At 39.1% G+C, this 19,967-nt stretch overlaps 1 protein-coding gene across 16 annotated transcripts in view; it reads right to left on the reverse strand.

Annotated features, from left to right (window-relative positions):
• Positions 1 to 19,476, reverse strand: part of C2CD5 (C2 calcium dependent domain containing 5) — a 104,299-nt gene extending 84,823 nt beyond the window's left edge. For 14 of the 16 annotated variants that reach the window (XM_047740123.1, XM_047740121.1, XM_047740119.1 and 11 more), the window contains exons 1-3: positions 19,276 to 19,476; positions 19,005 to 19,123; positions 4,048 to 4,134 (exon numbers count right to left, since the gene is read on the reverse strand). In XM_047740123.1, coding sequence (XP_047596079.1) covers positions 4,048 to 4,134; positions 19,005 to 19,094 — 177 coding nt within the window. In that variant the 5' untranslated portion in view covers positions 19,095 to 19,123; positions 19,276 to 19,476. The remainder of the gene's footprint in view (positions 1 to 4,047; positions 4,135 to 19,004; positions 19,124 to 19,275) is intronic. The other 2 variants (XM_047740128.1, XM_047740127.1) reach the window with 1 other exon arrangement.
• Positions 19,477 to 19,967: the final 491 nt, after the last annotated feature.

Raw genomic sequence — 19,967 nt, forward strand, 5'->3', positions numbered from 1 at the left:
GCCAGTACTCCTCATCAAATGTAGTGGCTAGATGGAACACAATATTACAGATATTTGTAAGGAAGGAATACAAAGAGATTATTGTTTCCTGCAACTAAAATACTATACTTTTTAAATGCAGTCTACGAATGTTTGTTGTTACAGCAGATATACTACACTCCCATTAAGACAGAGTTTTTAGTACACTAAAATCTCTGTATTTTCCCTACATAAGCTCTGGTCAAGTGATATCTCTGCAAACCATATACTCTGGTTAATTTTTTAAACTTAATTATGAAATATTATGCCTTTCCCCATTCCATTTAATTTCTTGTTGATTTTAGACTAACAATCTAACCTCTGAAGATTATTTTAAGAATTAAAGTACAAGAAGGAATTATTGTTGATATCCCTGATATAATAATGTGACTGGATGATTTGCTTTCAAAAAGGGGATACCTCTCAATAAGAGAGACATAATTAAAAATTTATGGATGAAATTGCATAAAATTTTGAATTTGCCTTAAAATAATTCCTGTCGGAGCTCAGTCAGTTAAGTGTCTACCTTCGGCTCAGGTCATGATCCCAGGGTCCTGGGATCGAGCCCATGTGCAGGGAGCCCACTTCTCCCTCTCCTTAGGCTGCCACTCTGCCTACTTGTGCTCTCTATCTCTCTATCAAATAACTAAAAACCTTAAAAAAAAATATTCCTGTCACCCCACCCTCCAAGTAGGGGGTGATGTAACAGGTAAAACAAGAACAGCACAATGTATAGGTAAAAGTAAATGTAGATGATGGATAGGTAACCTGCCTACTTTTATGCATATTTGGAAATTTCGATAATGAAATGTTAAAATAATAGTTCTGATTTCCAATCCATTCTGAATCATATGTCATCAATGGCATTCCATATTACAGTATTCCCTATATATATAGTAAAAGGGAAAGAGTCATAAACTAAGCCATTAACCACTGCCCCAAAGACATCCCTCCAATTTTTCCTCCATTAATAACATTTTTTGTGTACACTTATTTAACCACCTATACATTTACCTATGAGAACCCTTATCTTATGTACTTGTAAATTAAGATATTCCTTCCCTGACACTATAGGGCTCCATTAGAACTAAATGACTAGAATTGTTTATGATATATATAGCTAGCTAATAATATAAATAATCTGAAGAGAGAAATTCAGAAATTGGGCGCCTGGGTGGCTCAGTGGGTTAAGCCGCTGCCTTCGGCTCAGGTCATGATCTCAGGGTCCTGGGATCGAGTCCCGCATCGGGCTCTCTGCTCAGCAGGGAGCCTGCTTCTCTCTCTCTCTCTCTCTGCCTGCCTCTCTGTCTACTTGTGATCTCTCTCTGTCAAATAAATAAATAAAATCTTTAAAAAAAAAAAAATTCAGAAATTAATTTTAATAAGGTAATTAAGGATATTTCATAGATTTAATTGAGCCAATATCAAATCATGAAAAATTATAAAGTAAGACTTTCTCATAAATGTTTTAAGTGTTTAAAAATGTTAATTACACAGCAATATGTCCAGATAAAAGACTAAATTTCCCACTCTCCTTTGTAACTACTGAGATATAAGCATAAATCATTATATAGAGCTAGATAGGGTAGGGAAAAATTTCTCAAACAGTGCTCGCTCAACTGAAAAATATGTATTAACTCACCACCTCCTCTCCTGCATTTTCTTCCAGGCCTAGAACACTGATGTGACCACTGGAACTCCAGCTGCTAACTTGGAGGCTAATGTGATCATGAATATGGAAGCCACAGACTATGGATGATGGAGAAGAAAGACAAACGGATCCTGGGTCCCAAATGATTACATGGAGCTTCCAAAATATCATTATACTGCCTGGCCCAGTATTTCTTTTATATAAAAGAAAACTAAACATCCGTTTGTTCATGATATTTGAGAGTTCACAACATATAAATTAATGCCAATCGCAACTGACAAGGTTAAAAAAGTATATACTTGGGGCGCCTGGGTGGCTCAGTGGGTTAAGCCGCTGCCTTCGGCTCAGGTCATGATCTCAGGGTCCTGGGATCGAGCCCCGCATTGGGCTCTCTGCTCAGCAGGGAGCCTGCTTCCTCCTCTCTCTCTGCCTGCCTCTCTGCCTGCTTGTGATCTCTCTCTGTCAAATAAATAAATAAAATCTTTAAAAAAAAAAAAAGTATATACTTAACTACAAAACAAAGTTTAAGAACATCTTCCACACAATATAGTAAACTTAGTAAATTTTAAGGGAAATGGCTGGTAACTTTAGTTGCTAAATCTCATTAGCATTTATAAAAGTCCCTTATTTCAGGAAAGTACAAATATCTTTTAAAGTTACCTAAGCTATTTGAGTACTTTGCAGCTTTAAAAATTATGGTACTGCATCATCAATAAAATGAAATTAATATTCTTAAATACTAATATCCTACTATCATGAAAATTACTAATAAGATAAAAAACCCAACTTAAAAATGAGCAAGGAACTTGAACAGTTTTCCAAAGAAAACAAACAGCCAATAAACACATGAAAAAAGGTTCAACATTATTAGTCATTAGGGAAATGCAAATCAAAACCAATGACATACCACATCACATTTACATTTTCCAAATTAAGCTAGTCACCAAGTCCTGTGAAGTCTACCTCTATAATGTCATCTCTAAGTATCTTCTTTGGGGAGTTAAAATATGAGATGGTAGTTCCAAGTAAAAGAAATGTAAATGGTCCTAAACCATAAAAAAACCATACGTCACCTCATCCATGACAAAAATTACACTATAAACATCATTTCACAACTACTAAGATGGCATGATTTTTTAAAAAACAGAAAATAACAAAGCTTGACAAAGATGTGGAAAAATTATATTTTTCTCATACATGCTTGTGGAAATGGATAATGGTGTAGCCACTACAGAAAACAGTTTGGCAGTTCCTCAAAAAGCTAAACATACAATTTATCATATGACCCAGCAATTCCATTTCTGGGCATATACTCAAAATAACTGAAAACAGGGACTTAAATAGATACTTGTACACTAATGTTTACTGCAGTATTGTTCACAGTAGCCAAAAAGTGAAAACAACCCAATCTGTCCATCAGCAGATAAATGGATAAACAGAATGTGATACACACACACACACACACACATACTCACAGGAATATTATTCATCCATAAAAAGTAAAGAAATTCTGATACATGATAACACGGATAAACCTTGAAAACATTAAGCTAAGTGAAAGCCAGACACAAAAAGACAAATATCACAATGATTTCACTTGTGTTTAACACAGGCAAATTCAAAGAGACAGGAAGTAGATTAGACATTATCAGGCACTAGGAGAAGAGGGAGCAGTTACTGCTGAATGAGTAGTTTCTGTTTGGAGTAATTAAAAAGTTTTGGAAATAGCAGTGATGCCTATATAACATTGTAAACGTAATCAGTGTTACTGAATTACACTTAAAATTGGTTAAAATGGCATTTTTTTAATATATACTTTTGACAATAATTTTTTAAAGAACTGAAACTGTACACTATTCGTAAGTGGTTTTTGGTATATACTAAAATCCAGAGAATATGACAGCAATAATATTCTTCAATGGATTCTGTTTTTTTTTTTTTTCAAATCTGTGTTCTTGCATTCATACACTGTACTTTCTTAACTATAACATTATTTTTTTAAGAACTTAATAATCCTAGTTAAGCAAAAAAGAAAGTATCTTTTATGGTGTAGGAAAACAACTATACCTGAAATAAAAGGTACTCCTATCATTCCTGGGAGGAAGGGGTCATATAAAAAAAAAAATACTAAAAAATGCTGATATTTAAAAACTTTTCTTAAGAGGCAGCTGAGTGGTTCAGTCAGAGAAGCATCTGCCTTCAGTTCAAATCATAATCCCAGGACCCTGGGATCAAGCCCCAAACCGGGGGAGGGGGGACGGGGGAGGGGCTCGGGGCTCAGGTCACTGCTTATCCCTCTGTCTGTCCTCCCCAACCACTTGTGCTCTCTCAAATAAATAAATAAAATCTTTTAAAAATATAAAAAATTAAAAACTTACCTCAAATTTAAACCATTCTGAGTTCCACTGAGGGTTGAGAGACTTGAGATACACGTCTGTTTTAAAGGTGGTATTTCCAAATTTTACCTAAAAACAAATAAGCAATCCAAATATAAACATCAAAAATATGAATAAAAGTAAACTTTGATGTCAGCCAAGCAGCGGGAAGAACCATGGAAGGGGAAAAAAAGGGCAACTATTCCTTGAAACAAAAGGGAAGAAAGTACAATCCAGTAAGTTTATAGGCTACACCTGAAATAAGAGATTACCTCCTGCTCTGGCTGACTAGCTCTACACAGAAATTCAAAACAGACTATTTTGTCAACATGAAGGAAGAAGTCAATATAGCCTTCAGGGAACAAAAGCTCAGACCAAAGAGGAACCTTAATGGCAGAGGACCAGTGAGAATAAAATCGGAAGGTAAAAAACATCAGCTGACCATTCTTTCACCATCTCAGTTTGGGAATCCAAAACTCCAGCCCATTATTGTAAGAACTTAGAAATATATCCTTGTACTTTTCAGCTTTCCCATTTTTGTTATTTTTTTAATCCCTTATCGGTGCACATATAGTGATCAGCAACGAACCATTATCTTTAAAGGTTTCATCTTCAAGGACAATGACAGGGATGGATGGGGAAACTATCTATTTCACAGCCAGTCCTGGCAGACACTAAATCACGACGATCCAAAAATAAGTGAGAAGGGAATGAAGCAGAAAGCAGGCTAAATCCCTGGGACTTGGGGCACCTGGGTGGCTCAGTGGGTTAAGCCGCTGCCTTCGGCTCAGGTCATGATCTCAGGGTCCTGGGATCAAGCCCTGCGTCAGGCTCTCTGCTCAGCAGGGAGCCTGCTTCCCTCTCTCTCCCTCCCCCCTCTCTATGCCTGCCTCTCTACTTGTGATCGCTCTCTGTCAAATAAATAAATAAAATCTTTGAAGAAGAAAAAGAAGAAAAAGAAAAAAAAGGAAAAGAAAAAGAAAAAGAAGAAAAAATCAATCAATCAATCAATCAATCAATCCCTGGGACTTGCTTCCAACAAGGAATGGAGATTATGAAATCTGACTCAACTTGAGAAGTGGTCAGGAAGCTTAAGAGCAAAACAGCTAGGGAAATACTTCCTAGATGGCCTCGCCTTTCCGAAATTTGATCTCTTCCCTAATTCTACTAGTTATTACCATTATCTTCCTAACCTCTAAATTAACTAAAGCTTATCCCCTTTAAGACAATTTCTAGCAGTAAGAGACTCTTAATCATAGGAAACAAACTGAGGGTTGCTGGAGGGGAGAGGAATGGGAGAATGGGGAAACTGGGTGATGGACAGTAAGGAGGGCACATGATATAATGAGCAGTATTACGAAATACTGATGAATCACTAAACCCTACATCTGAAATGAATAATAGAGTTTATGTTAATTGATTTAAAATTTTTTTTTAAAAGACAATATCCATCACAAACACACTGTAGATTCCTAAGAAATGCTAGTTCAAGCAGATAAACTATGAAACCTCCTTTCCTTTTTGAAAGAAACCTCCTTCTCCTTTGGTATTATAATATTTGCTGATTTTCCTGTTTTATCAGTCCAGGGAATTTTCTAAAAGCAGACTATCCAAAAGAATAATTGTTTTTATATTCTGTGTATTTTCCTAGGTGTTTTGTCATTTAATTTGAATTCTTAGGCATGGTACCAACCATTTTGGTGTTTAATCAGGTTAGAGAGTAGAAAAGGTTAAAAAAATTATGTGAAAATAGTAACTTTTGGCACGATAAAGAATATAAGAAAGTCAAAGATAAGTAAGAAAGTGAGAAAAAAATGTTTGCTAAATATATTCTAAAGGGCAACTTTCCTCAATTTCTAATGAGTTCCTATAAAGCAATATGAAAAAGATCAATAATCCAACAAAAAAAAAAGGGCAAAGGACATGAACAGACAATTCAAAGAAATGGAAATATAGATGTTTTTATTTATTTTAACACAGATGCTTTTAAAACAGTTAAACATTGAACAACATGGATTTGAACAGCACGCATCCATGTATAGGCAGATTTTTTTCAATATATATATACTGGAAAATCTTTTGGAGATTTGTGACAAATTAAAAAAATTCTTAGACAAACCATGTATCCTAGAAATAGCAAAAAAATTAAGAAACAGTTATGTCCTGAGTGCATAAAATACATGTAAATACTAGTCTATTTTATCATTTACTACCATAAAATACACACTAAGGATAAAAAGTTAGACTTGATCAAAACATGCACAGAAATACGTAACAGACCACACATGACACCATTAGCAGTTGGGAAATGTAAATGAATGGAAAGATGCAGTATCAAATTATAAGTGCGTAAGATGAATTGTAGTATGTACTGTACTACTGTACGATAATTTCAAACCACCTTCTGTTGAGCCCAAGTGTTGCTAGTATCCGCTTAAAACACTGTGTGATACTACCTATCTCTGTGTAAGCAGTCCATCTCTCCAGTAAATAGCATGTTGCAGTACAAAGTGACCTCTTACAGTTCTTGCATATTTTTCATTGTTTAGGCAACACCGTAAATCTTATGTGACATCATCGGACCTATACAAAGTACCACTAGTGTTGCTTGAAGTGCTCCCAAGAATGAAAAATATATATACTGGAAGCAAAAGCTGAACTGCTCGACATGCACTGTAGTTTGAATTCTGCAGCCGCATTTGCCTGTTACTTCCAGATAAATGAATCCAGCATAAAGGACCACTGCAAAAAAAGAAAATTCGTGAAGCCAATGCTGCAGCCATGCTAACAGGTGTGAAAGCCTTATACTTTTTGCAAAATACCTTTTTATCTCATATTGAAAATGCAGCTTTTATATGGGTGCAGGGTTGCTATAAGGCAGGTATATTTATAGAGCTTAATATGATTCAAGAGAAAAGTGAAGTCATTATATAACAACTTAAAGCAAAAGGAAGGTGAAAGATCTAAAGCTGGATAATTTCATGCCGGCAAAGAATGGTACGATAATTTTAGAAAGAAGACTGGCTTAAAAAATGTCAAGATAGGGGCGCCTGGGTAACTCAGTGGGTTAAAGCCTCTGCCTTCGGCTCAGGTCATGATCCCGCATTGGGCCCTCTGCTCAGCAGGGAGCCTGCTTCCTCCTTTCTCTCTCTCTGCCTGCCCCTCTGCCTATTTGTGATCTCTGTCTGTCAAATAAATAAATAAAATCTTAAAAGAAAAATGTCAAGATAACAGGAAAAGCAGCTTATGCTGACCAAGAGGAAGCAAACAAGTTCCCAAACATGATCAAGAGAATCACTGAGGGACGCCTGGGTGGCTCAGTTGGTTGGACGACTGCCTTCGGCTCAGGTCATGATCCTGGAATCCCGGGATCGAGTCCCACATCAGGCTCCCAGCTCCATGGGGAGTCTGCTTCTCCCTCTGACCTTCTCCTCGCTCATGCTCTCTCTCACTGTCTCTCTCTCAAATAAATAAATAAAATCTTAAAAAAAAAAAAAAGAGAATCACTGAGAAGAAAGGATATCTGCCTGAACAGATTTTTAATTCAGACAAAAGTACCCTATGCTAGAGGGGGGTGGAAAATGCCACAAAGTGTATTAGTCAGGAAGAGAAAAAAATAAACTCCAGGATTTAAGGCAAGAAGGTATAGGCTAACTCTACCATTTTGTGCAAATGCAGTCAGGTGTATGGTAAGAACTGCCTTTATCTATAAAGCTGTTAACCCCCAAGCCTTGAAGAGAAAAGACAGATACCAGCTTCCAGTCTTTTGGTTGTACAAGAAGGTATGGATAACAAGAATCCTTTTTCTGGATTGGTTCCATTGATGATTTGTCCCTGAAGTCAGGAAATACCTTCCCACTAAAGGACTGCCTCTTTTTTTTTTTAAGATTTTATTTATTTATTTGACACAGAGAGAGACAGAGAGTACAAGCAGGGGGAGCAGCAGAGGGAGAAGCAGACTCCCCGCTGAGCAGGGAGCCCAATGTGGGTCTCCATCCCATGACTCTGAGATCATGACCTGAGCCGAAGGTAGCCGCTTAACTGACTGAGCCATGCAGGTGCCCAAGGGACTGCCTTTTAAAGTTCCTTTGATACTGGACAATGCCTCTAGCCACCCAGAACCCCATTAGCTCAACACTAAGGGCATCAAATGGCCTACTTACCCCCAAACACAATCTTTCTATAATCACCTTCTAGATCAACCGGTCATAAGAACCTTTACAACTCATTACATGGTATTCTTTGAAAAGGACTGTCAACACTATAGAAGAGAACCCTGATGAGAAAACATCATGAAAGTCTGGAAGGATTACACCACTGAAGATGCCATCGTAGTAAGCCATGACAGCCATCTATATTAAATAAATTCCTGGGGGAGAAAAGTATGTCCAGATGTTGTACATGACTTCACAGGATTTACAACAGAGCCAATCAAGGGAATAAGGGAAGAGTTTATGTACATGACAAAAAAGGTAAAAGGTGAAGGGTTTCAACATTTGAATCTTAGAGAAATGTAAGAGCTAATAAACACCACACCAGAAGAATTAACAGAAGACAACTTGATGAAGATGAATGCTTCCAAACCAGTGCCAGATGACGAGAAAGAAGATACAGAAGAAGCAATGACCGAGAACAAATTGATATTAGACAACCTGACAGAAAGGATCTGACTATTTAAGGCTGCTATTGATTTCTTTTACAACATGGACCTTTCTAGCATACTAGCACTGAAACTAAAGCAAACAGTGGTACTGTATAGAAATAGTCTTTAGGGACGCCTGGGTGGCTCAGTTGGTTGGACGATTGCCTTCGGCTCAGATCATGATCCCGGAATCCCGGGATCGAGTCCCACATCAGGCTCCCAGCTCCATGGGGAGTCTGCTTCTCCCTCTGACCTTCTCCTAGCTCATGCTCTCTCTCACTGTCTCTCTCTCAAATAAATAAATAAAAATCTTAAAAAAAAAAAAAAAAAAGAAAGTCTTTAAAAAAATGAAAAAGCAAAAAATGTCAGAAGTTAAAACATATTTCAGTAAACTTATTCCACATGTGCCTGTCTTTCCTGCCTCCCCTTCCAACTCCTTCACCTGCTCTGCCACCCAAGACAGCAAGACCGATCCCTTCTCTTCCTCCACTTACTCAACATGAAGACAAGGATGAAGACCTTTATGACAATCCACTTCCACTTAATGAATAGTATATAATCATCAAGCCATACAGATAATAAACTTATCTGTTGTGTATATGTGAATGTCTCCATGTGAAAATCTAATAACTGCATGGCAAGATCTGTCTGAAGCACTTCTGTGTCATCATCATTGCCTAAGTAGTCATCCTATGCAAGACTAGTATAGAAGTGCTTAGCCTATATTTATATAGTCATAGGTGAGCAATATTTAACACAAAATTAATCAGATGTTAGCTTTTTTTCTAAGATTTATTACTTATTTGAGAGAGAGACGCGTGCTCAAGCAGGATGGCAGGAGAGGGAAAAGCAGGTTCCCTACTGAGGAGGGGGCCCAATCTGGGGCTCCATCGCAGGGCCCCAAGAACATGACCTGAGCCAAAGGCAGACCCTTAACCAACTGAGCCACCCAGGTATCCCAAAGGTTAGTTTTCTTATTGTTTTATAACTTTGCTTTCAAAGTGTTATGGAGCTACAGTATGCCTCTCTTTCATAATTGGGGAAACTGATATCAGCCTATAATCACAAGCAAATGATACTTTTAAAAAGTTATATTTCTAATGCTATATTATAAATATGACTGCAATACTGTATGCCATAAAATATTTTTATTAACGATTCACTTGTTAGTATATAGGCTAGGCTACTGTGAAGCAATCCCATCAATTGTACTACGCTGCCATAAAGCAATCATACTGCTGCTTCTTTGTTATCAATGCATAAATCATTATATTTGTAAATAAACATGAATTTCTTTTTCACATTATCTTTTCATTTTTTTTTTTTAAAGATTTTATTTATTTGTCAGAGAGAGAGGGAGAGAGAGCAAGCACAGGCAGACAGAATGGCAGGCAGAGGCAGAGGGAGAAGCAGGCTCCCGCTGAGCAAGGAGCCCGATGCGGGACTCGATCCCAGGACGCTGGAATCATGACCTGAGCCGAAGGCAGCCGCCCAACCAACTGAGCCACCCAGGCATCCCTATCTTTTCATTTTTAATGTCTAGTTCTAGTAATATGTATAACATCTACTATGTTTTGTATCATTTAAGACAATACTGATATAGTTACTGACAGATGATTCATCCTGTAAACATACAGCGTAAACTTACTGTATCTGCAAATACAGCACAGTACTGTAAATATGTTTTCTCTCCCTTACTATTTTCTTAAAAACATTTCTTCTCTAGTTTACTTTAATGTAAGAATATAATATAAAATACATATAACATTTCAACTATGTGTTAATGAACTTTATATTATCGGTAAGGCTGATGGTCAACAGCAGGCTATTTGTAGTTAATTTTGGGGGTGGAATCAAAAGTCATATATGATTTTCAACTGTGCTGGATTGAGAGGGGGATGTCAACTGCCCCTACAAGGCCCCAAATGGCTCAAGAGTCAACTATATATCAAAAGATGATGAACCACAACAGAAATGCAAACTAAACCAACATTTTTACTTATGTTTGCAAACAGTTTGAAAACAGTATTGATGAGATCTTCTAATACTTTGTTGATGGGAGTATAAAATAAAACAATCTCTAAGGACTGCAGTTTGACAGTGTATCAAAATGTTCAATGCCTACACCCTTTAACTTTATATAGAAGTACACAATGACATGTACAAGCAGCATTATAGTGAAAAAGATTGGAAATAACCGAGATATCCACCAATCTGGAACTGGCTGGATGAAGTATGGTAAAGCCACACAGTATAGTGCTAAATAGAAGAACGAAGCAGTTCCCTCTGCACTGGTACAGAACAACCACCAAGACAGATCTTTCTTCTGTGGAACAGCATGTATGGCATACTTTGGGAGAAAAAAAATGGCAAAATGTTGTAAGTCATATAATATATGCCTATATATAGCATAGGTTATTTCTAGTAGGTTATACAACAAATGTTAACAGTGGCCACTACCAACAACAGAACTGGTTGGTTAAAAGAAACACGATGTGAGATAGGTTAACCCACTTTGAACCTTCTGAATTCTGAACAACGCATATATATTTCCTATTTGTAAAATGTATTATTTTAAAACTCAAAAACTTAAAAAATTCAAATTATAATCATAGTAAATTTATTTTGTTTGAAATTATAGAATTCTGGATCCACTTCCAGGAATTTATCCTAAAGAAGCATTTTCACATGAGTCTCCTTCCTACAACACACTAAAAAAACCTAAATAATCATTCAACAGGAAAATGACTGAATAAATCACATGTTTGCTACTTAAAGAATGGAGCTGATTTTAAGTACTGCCATGTGGAAATGTCAATGACATAATAACTGAAAAAAAAAAAAAGCTGCAGAATCTATAAAGCATGACTACATTTTTTAAAATGTAAGTAGGACTTTTTTTTTTTTTAAGGAAAGGAGGCAGAGTAAATGAACACATGCCAAAAAACTGAGAGTAATTATCTCTGAAGAAAGGACTGACATGGTATAGGGAATACAATACAGTGTAGTAAGTTACCAAGTAAGGGGCTTTCAAGTTTCACTTCTGAGTTATTTGAATCTTTTGTAATGGGAGCCATTCATGTATTACTTCCATAATTTTTTTTTTAAATCACTAACAGTTAAGAAATGAAACTTAATGGGGATATGGGGGATGGAGAGCCTGGGAAGAATAGAAGTTACTGTTCAGTTACTAATTTAATTTTCAGTACATTTTAATATCTAAAACATCAAGGAAATACTTCTAATTTACCTAATACCAGCTTTAGTTGAAGTAAAACTTTGTTAGGATTATGAAATCATTCAAAACCTTTCAAAAGCTAAAAGCTTAGGTTCAAGCACCAAAACTACCATATCATTCTTTAAATTATGAATTCAGGGTGCCTAGGTGGCTCAGTCAGTTAAATGTCTGCCTTTGACTCGCTTATGATCCCAGGGTCCTGAGACTGAGTCCTGCATGGGCTCCTTGCTCAACAGGAAGCCTGCTTTTCCCTCTGTCTGCTGCTCGCCGTTTGCATACTCTCTCTCTCTGACAAATAAAACATTTTTTAAAAATGGAAATATATTCAATATTTCTATAACCTCAACAACACAAATATCAAACACCTCAGCTCCCATAAGGAGTCCCACATCGGGCTCCTTGCTCAACGGGTGGCCTCTTTCCCTCCGCCTGCCACTCCCCCTACTTGGGCTAGCACTCTCTCTTTCTGTCTTTCTGACAAATAAAATCTTTAAAAATTAAATAAATAAATTATGAGCTCAGCCATCTTCAGGTGTGTTCTACTATACTGTACTGCTATATTGTGCCTTTTATTCTTCTTTTGGTCACTGTCTATTCTAGATACAGTAAAGATCTGATAGCCCCCAACTGTATCAAACGAACAAGCAAACAAAAACCAAGATTTTAGGAAAAGAAAAAGGCCAGAAAGCATACTTTGCCAAATTGTGATGATTCCCCTTCTACTAAAGAAGAATCATAGTTCATTTGGTCTTATTTAATTCGGAGGAGCTTTTATTACCCAGCAATTAAATGAATGCCTTACAACTTTGTTAAAGAACATCAGGGATTTTAATGAGATTCCCTAGTAAAGTAAAAGCATTCTCTTTCCCCACTCATTAGCTAAATTACCTTGAGAAAGTTATTTAACCTGCTATTTAAAGCTGCTTTCTCTTCTGAAAGGGGGACTGTTTTATTACAGGAGAAAATGCATGTAGAGACTAGCAAAATATCTGGTATATCATTAAATATTAATTTCTTTTCCTCTCCCTATTCCCTCGAAGGCTCCTGGATAAACACAAAATGATAATATAGCTTGTCAGTTTGTAACATGCTCATTAATACTGGGATAAATTTCCATTAATACTTTTATTATACAGAATTTCATCTCATTCATCCGGGGATTCCTGCAAGAATAATCATCTTTAACTACTACTTAGTGGGGTGCCTAGGCAGCGCAGTTGGTTAAGTGTCCCACTCTTGGTCTCGGGTCAGGTCATGATCTCATTCATGGTCCTGAGGTTGAGCCCCACATTGGGCTCTGTACTTAGCAGGGAGTCTGCTTGCGATTCTCTCTCTCTCTCTCTCTCTCTCCCCCCCTCTGGTCCTTCCCCCAATCATCCTCTCTCTCTAAAATAAATAAATTAGTCCTTAAATACATACATGCATGTATGCATACTATTCGGTCTTCACTGGCTTCCTAAATTACTCACATCACACACAGTAGAAATTCCCTCAACCAATGCAATCAGGACCAGTATTTAATTAGTTAATCAAATAATCTGGTAATCTGGTTAAATTAAAAATCATTAAAAATGATTCAAATGGTAAACATTTTAAGATAAAACATATAAAAAAAATATTCATTCCCCTATATTTGAATGTAAGGCTAAGGCCTCTTCTTTAAGTAAGGGTCCACTATTTTAGAGTTCTGCATCTTTTTTTTTTTGCATAAACCACACCCATAATGTACCATCTGTGATTTCCAGTTTGGGTTTTTTTTATGTGGTGGTAGAACTTAAAATTGCTTGTAAAAATATATGAATGCAGAATCCTAGATTTTTTTTAGTCTTTTCTCCATCTAATTCTAGAGTAATGTTTAGTGACTGAATCCATATGTCTTTACATAGCATTATCAACTTCATTTTCACTCTTATTTCACCAATTTACATAAGGTTTAAGTAAATTACAATAACAAATAGAGTTGGCATAAACAGGTTTGGGGAAAAAACATAATTGCCTCTTGGTAAAGTATTATCAGCCAACTGATGAGAGAAGCAGGAACATGAGAGAATAATCTAGCAATGTGGGGTATTCAAGAATACACTCATGGAAGGAATGCAGAGCACTGGGGACTGTGGTAAGTGAGCTAATAGAAGTTGCTTAAGAGAGCTTCTACTGTACAGACTCCCCCCCCCCCATAGTTTTCGGATCATTCAATAACCTGTACCCCCCTACGTAGCAAATTTTATTCCACAAAAGAACCCTCCCAGCACTTACAGATGTTCTATCTCTCTCCTTTTGCTTTTACTGAGTTTGTCCTATTCATCTAAAAAAGCCCCTTTTCCTCTCGGCCTATAGAAATTTTACCATCCTTCAAGCCCAGCAAAAAGACTTCTCGTGACCAGTTCCGGCATCGTTATCTCCCTTTCCTATGAGCTTAAACAGTACAAGAGGCTACATCACACAATTTATCCCTTTATTATATAGTAATCCTTCATTATCCCCTTTTTCCTGCATTAATCTTTCCCTTCCTGCAGATTTTTCCTATTACCACAGAAATATGTTCTAGTATCTTCTAATTTATTTTTTTTTAAGATTTTATTTATTTGACAGAGAGAAATCACAAGTAGACAGAGAGGCAGGCAGAGAGAGAGAGAGAGAGAGAGAGAGAGAGGGAAGCAGGCTCCCTGCTGAGCAGAGAGCCCGATGCGGGACTCGATCCCAGCACCCCGAGATCATGACCTGAGCCGAAGGCAGCGGCTTAACCCACTGAGCCACCCAGGCGCCCAGTAATTTATTATTTTTAAATACTGAAAGCTACATACTCCCCAAATACCACACAATTTCTCCTCTCCCTTTCACAGCCCTGTTTCTTGAAACAGTTGCCTATTCATGCCACACCTCTTCCTCACCTCCCCTGTATTTTAACCCTCATTAACTTACTACAGTGTGGGCTTTCTTGACTCTCCTTGTCAGAATCAGTAACAACCCCCACACTGTACAATTCAGTGATTTTTCTGTTCTCTTTACTTGACCTCTCCATGCCATTTAATGGTTGAGGGTTTCCTCTTTCTAGAAACTTCCTCTTGCATTCTGAGACATTACTTTCCTGATGTTTCTCTCTCCCAATTGGCTGATAATCTGTTTTCTTCCCCTAATCTTCCTCCTCTAATAGCTTAATGTCAACTTTTTTCAAGGATCCATACCTCTTCTCTCTCCCCCTAAGTCAGAGGTTTACAAAAGGGACAGACCAATTCCTAAGGGAATTTTAGAAATTTCTATGGGTATATTTGTGGAGAACAGTTCTAATATTTAGAAGCAGGGCCAGAGAAGCCATGTATTCTGCAATGCAAGAAATAGTTCCCGACAATGAAGACTTGTCTCACGTTATGACTTCCAAATGTCCTACCAGATAATCACATAGGATTAAAAACCTAACTCATTTTACAGATAAAAATGTTGTAATGCGGGAAGAAAGGGGAGGTTGTAATGCAGTTTTCATAGACATAATTGTCAAGAAATATAACCATCATGTAAATTAAGGGAAAATTCTGCTTTCCCCATTAGTTGATTATTTTGAAAAATCAGATAGCAATGAAGGTCTAAGATGTCAAAACTGCGCGACTGTCTCACTATATGGAGTCATATTCACATGATTTTTACACATAGGTGAGACGCTCCCTATCTTGTATCCTTGCTTTATTTTCTCCATATTCTTACCATCTATCAGTTTATCTTGTAATTACCTTCTTTATGAACTTCATCTTCCCAGTAAAACGTGAGCTCTATGATTAAAGAAATTTCTTAGTCACTACTATATCCCCAGAACACTGTACTATACCCAGTACAGTGATGGATATATACAAAGACTTAATAAATATTCACGGACTTAATTTGATTACTTCGTATCTTCTACTGTGATCATGAACAAGTACTTCTATATTGAAATACATACTTAAAAAAATTCTCTAATTTGTCAAACTACTAGTTAGAACAATGTATTGTTTTTTTTTTTAATTGTGAGGCTAGGTTACATTGGCCATAAATATTATGACAGCATAGTAAAGAGTGGATTTCAAAATACCTGCTATATAAAGGTGGCACGGGGTCTCACAGAGTGGAAAAGCAATGGCCTGTATGAGCTCATTTCTAACTTACATCTCTCTTCTTTCCACCCCCCCCACATCTTTCTTCTGAACACCATACTCACAAATCTAACTCCCTCATGGACAACTCCAATTAACATCTCAAACCTAAGACACCTAAACAGAAATTGATCCTCCACCCACTCAAACAATCTCTACAAATCCTATGGAGCCTCAGAAAATTACCCCAAAGATTCCAGAAAGCTCTGAGTCATCTTTTAGCTTCCCTTTCTATGGCTCCCTCCTCTAGTCAACCAACAAATCCTCTAGAATCTATCTTCAAGGTATATGTGGAATCCACCCACTTCTCTACATTACCAAACCAACATCTTGGCCCCCGCCTTCTCTTTTTATGAATTATTATAGAATCTCTTAATTAGTTGTCTGCTTCAGCTCTTTCTCTCTTCAGTCCATACTCCAGACAGGAAAAGAAAAAAAAAAAGTACTAATCTCAACAACCACTTCCCACAGAACTTGAATAAAATCCATATTCCTAATCATGGCCTCTAAGATCCTGCATGATTGGCTCCTTGACTAACTCTCCAACTTTATCTTGTGCCACATCCCAGCCACACCCATCTTCCTTCACTTCCTAACACACTCCCTGAGCAGCTGGCTCCTCCTCATCCAGTAGGTCTTTGATTGACACTTCCTCAGAGGTCTCCTGCTCACCCAACCCAAAGTAGATGTTCCCTGTTAATCTCTATTGTTTTCTTCCATGACACTCATCACAATTATCTATTTAATCATTTCTTTACTGTTTAATGTCTGTCTCTTCCACCAAAATATAAACTCCATAAAACTAGGAACCAAGTCTAGTTTGTTTACTATCACATTGGCATCAGTTATACCAGTGACTAGCACTGGCCTGGCAAACAGCATTCAATAACTATTTGCTGAAAAGAAGGAATTAAAAGTCACTCTTGAATCCAACCATTCTCTCACCAGCAAAACCATTTATTACCAAGGCATGACGATTTTACCTAAAAAAATGTCCCTCAAGGGGTTCCTGGGTGGCTCAGTCAGTTAAGCATCTACCTTTGTCTCAGGTCATGATCTCAGGGGTCCTGGGATCGAGCCCTACATTAGGCTCCCTGCTCAGACGGGAGCCTGCCTCTCCCTCTCCCCTGCCCCTGCTCATGCTTTCTCTCTGTCAAATAAATAAATAAAATCTTAAGGGAAAAAAAAATGGGAAATGTCCCTCTCAAGTCTTCCTCCTCTAATCAGTTTCCAGTCATTCTCAACATGCACATATTGTGTGGATAATTTTACCACCTTCTTAACTGATCTCCCTGTCTCATCTTTCATCAGTCCAGTCCATCATATAGTCCATCATATAGTCATCCTATAAACAACCTAATAAATATCCTATTCCATTTCTCCTTAAAAAGTTCTCTTTGTTTGCCCCTGTTTATAGAATAGGAAAAATTATTTAGTACAGAAAGTGAGATTTGGCACCAACCTACTTTTCCAGCCTCCACTACCCAAATATTCCCTTTTACTCCAGACACATCTCAAACCTAGTTCCCTGAACATACCATGTATCCCATTCTGTGCCTTTGATGATCCTGAGTGTCCTTCAAGATTCAGCTCAAATGTCACTTTCTTAGGAAAACTTCCTAAACTTTCAGAGACAGAATGAAGTTTCCATATTCTACTACACTCATTACCTTGTCTAGAGAGTCAATGTTAGCACAGTGGTTAAGAGAACAGACCACAAGCCTATTTACAAGGTTCAGAAACCTTTGGGAAATTATTTACTGCTCCTAGGCCTCTGTCACCTTAACTGTAATATGGGATAACAATATAATAAGACTGTTATGAGGAATAAGAATTAAAAAGTAGTTAGGAAGACCTGGCAATGAGACTCAACACGTTAGCTATCAGTTATTAACCTAAACTGTATGCGTCAGTCCCTGAGCTACTTGAAAGCAAAGACTATGCTCTGGCCATCTGTGTATCCCCATTACTCAACATCTGGCACAAGAACACACTCAGCATCTGTTTCTCAAGTTGGGATTAAGAATGACCACAGCAATGTTTGGGGGGGGGGGGGGGGCGGGAACTGCAGTTATTAAGTCAGAGAACCTTTACAGAACATCAAGAATAGTTTATATTGCCATGAAATCAGGTTGTATATTATCCTGTAGCTGTCAACTCTAAGCATTACTATCCCTAATGATTATTATTCTAATGCTCTGGCTCATCAAGTCAGTTTTTATTACAATTTTTACTTGGCTTCTTTCAGACTCAGAGTTATTACTTTCCGGGCCCTAGGCCTGCGCTAATTTGCATGAGTTTTAAACTAATCATCTGGCTTAAAAAGCAATTTTGCAATTTAAATCCATGGCACTTAATTGACTTCCTACCTCAAGGCACTAAATTACCCTAAAACAGTTCATCCTACCTACCAGTCTGTACAAGAGCAGAGGGCTTTATGGTTGTGTTTACACTGATGATTCAGACAATGTTGTGTTCAAGAATGGATTATCGGACCCTCTAGGTCTCCAAGCGCCCATAACGGACTGTATCTACCTTCTTCACGTGGTCTCCATTACTCTGGCTGGAGTAACCGCCTCTCCTTGAGTCGATGGCGGTACTCACGTGCGTGTGCGTGTGTGCGCGCGCGCGCGTGTGCGCCTGAGCTCCGACGGCTGCGCGGCCAAGCCTCGGGATCACCTCCTGCCTGGCAGGTGGCCCGCTCCGAGACCTGACATTACGGTCACCCCAGCATGCAGAGCAGTAAGTGCCTCCCCACGCGGGGAGGGCGCCACAGACGCCCTAGAGCGGGGCACCCATCAGACGGGCTGCAGTCCCGGCGCTCAAGCCCTCAAAGGAGGGCTTGGACGAGCACCCGCACAAAGGACAGCGGCCGACAGGAGAAAGGGCTGCAGAGCTGGGGGCGAGGCGGGGCTGGGCTCTCCCTGTGTTTTGAGGGGCAGGACCTGGCACCAACCTCCACGAAGGCATCAGTCAGGTCACTAGCTCGGTCCATCACTGGCAAATGGCGCCCGGCCACGATTTTCACCTTGAGCTTGCCAGGCATCTTCTCGGCTTCGGCCTCTCCTTGGGCTCCTGCAGAAACAAACAAGCGAGTCTGCGCCGAGCTCCCAGCCGGGCGGGGGAGGGGCGGGAGCGCGCGGGGAGCTGCGCCTGGGCGGGAGCGCGCGGGGTAACTGACAGCCAAGGGCGCGCGAGGGCGCGCCGCGCCGCCGATCGCCACTCACTCTCGGATGAATGAGGGGGCCGTCCAGCGCGGGCGCTGAGACCTCATTCCGGAGAGACAGCCGGAGGAGTGGCCCCGGTGGATTCTCCCACCCTGGTCCCACAGCGTTGGCAAGAGAAGCAAAAGCCAGCCAACATCCTGTGGACGACCTGCCACCCCTACTTCTGTTTTCCTCCCCCCAAAATGGCGGCTCTCGAGGCGTGGAGGGAACATCGATCATTCGGCGCTCGGCCCACTTCGCAGTGGCGAGATTAAATCGGCGGAGAGCAGATGGAGGGGGCGGGGCGGACTTCCAGGAAGCCGGAGGGCAGGGAAATGGGTCGAGCCCTGCATCATCCACCTAGCCAGGGCAGTGGGTCCGTAAGCAGCTGTTGGCGAGCGGGCTCTGTCCTTCCTGAGCAAAGCCTGCGTAGGGCTCGGGGGCATCGCGGGTCTCTCCCTTCCCAGCTACAAACGTCGCACTGTCGAGGGCTGTGATAGAAGGAGCAGAGGCGGAGACTGTTAGAGGAGAGATGTCAGTAGGGCTTTAACCATGTTTGTAAAATCAGTTTACCTGGAAGGAATGCAGTTTTGGTTTTATATGAAGGAGAGTAAGAAATTTTAGGGACATCTCGGGTAGTCGTAAATATTCTATAGCAACATTTTTTATTCAGTCATGTACACGTGTGCTGGGCTGTAGATGTTACTGTGGGT

This window comes from Lutra lutra, chromosome 8, assembly GCF_902655055.1.
Source record: "Lutra lutra chromosome 8, mLutLut1.2, whole genome shotgun sequence".
Taxonomy (NCBI): Eukaryota; Metazoa; Chordata; class Mammalia; order Carnivora; family Mustelidae; genus Lutra; species Lutra lutra.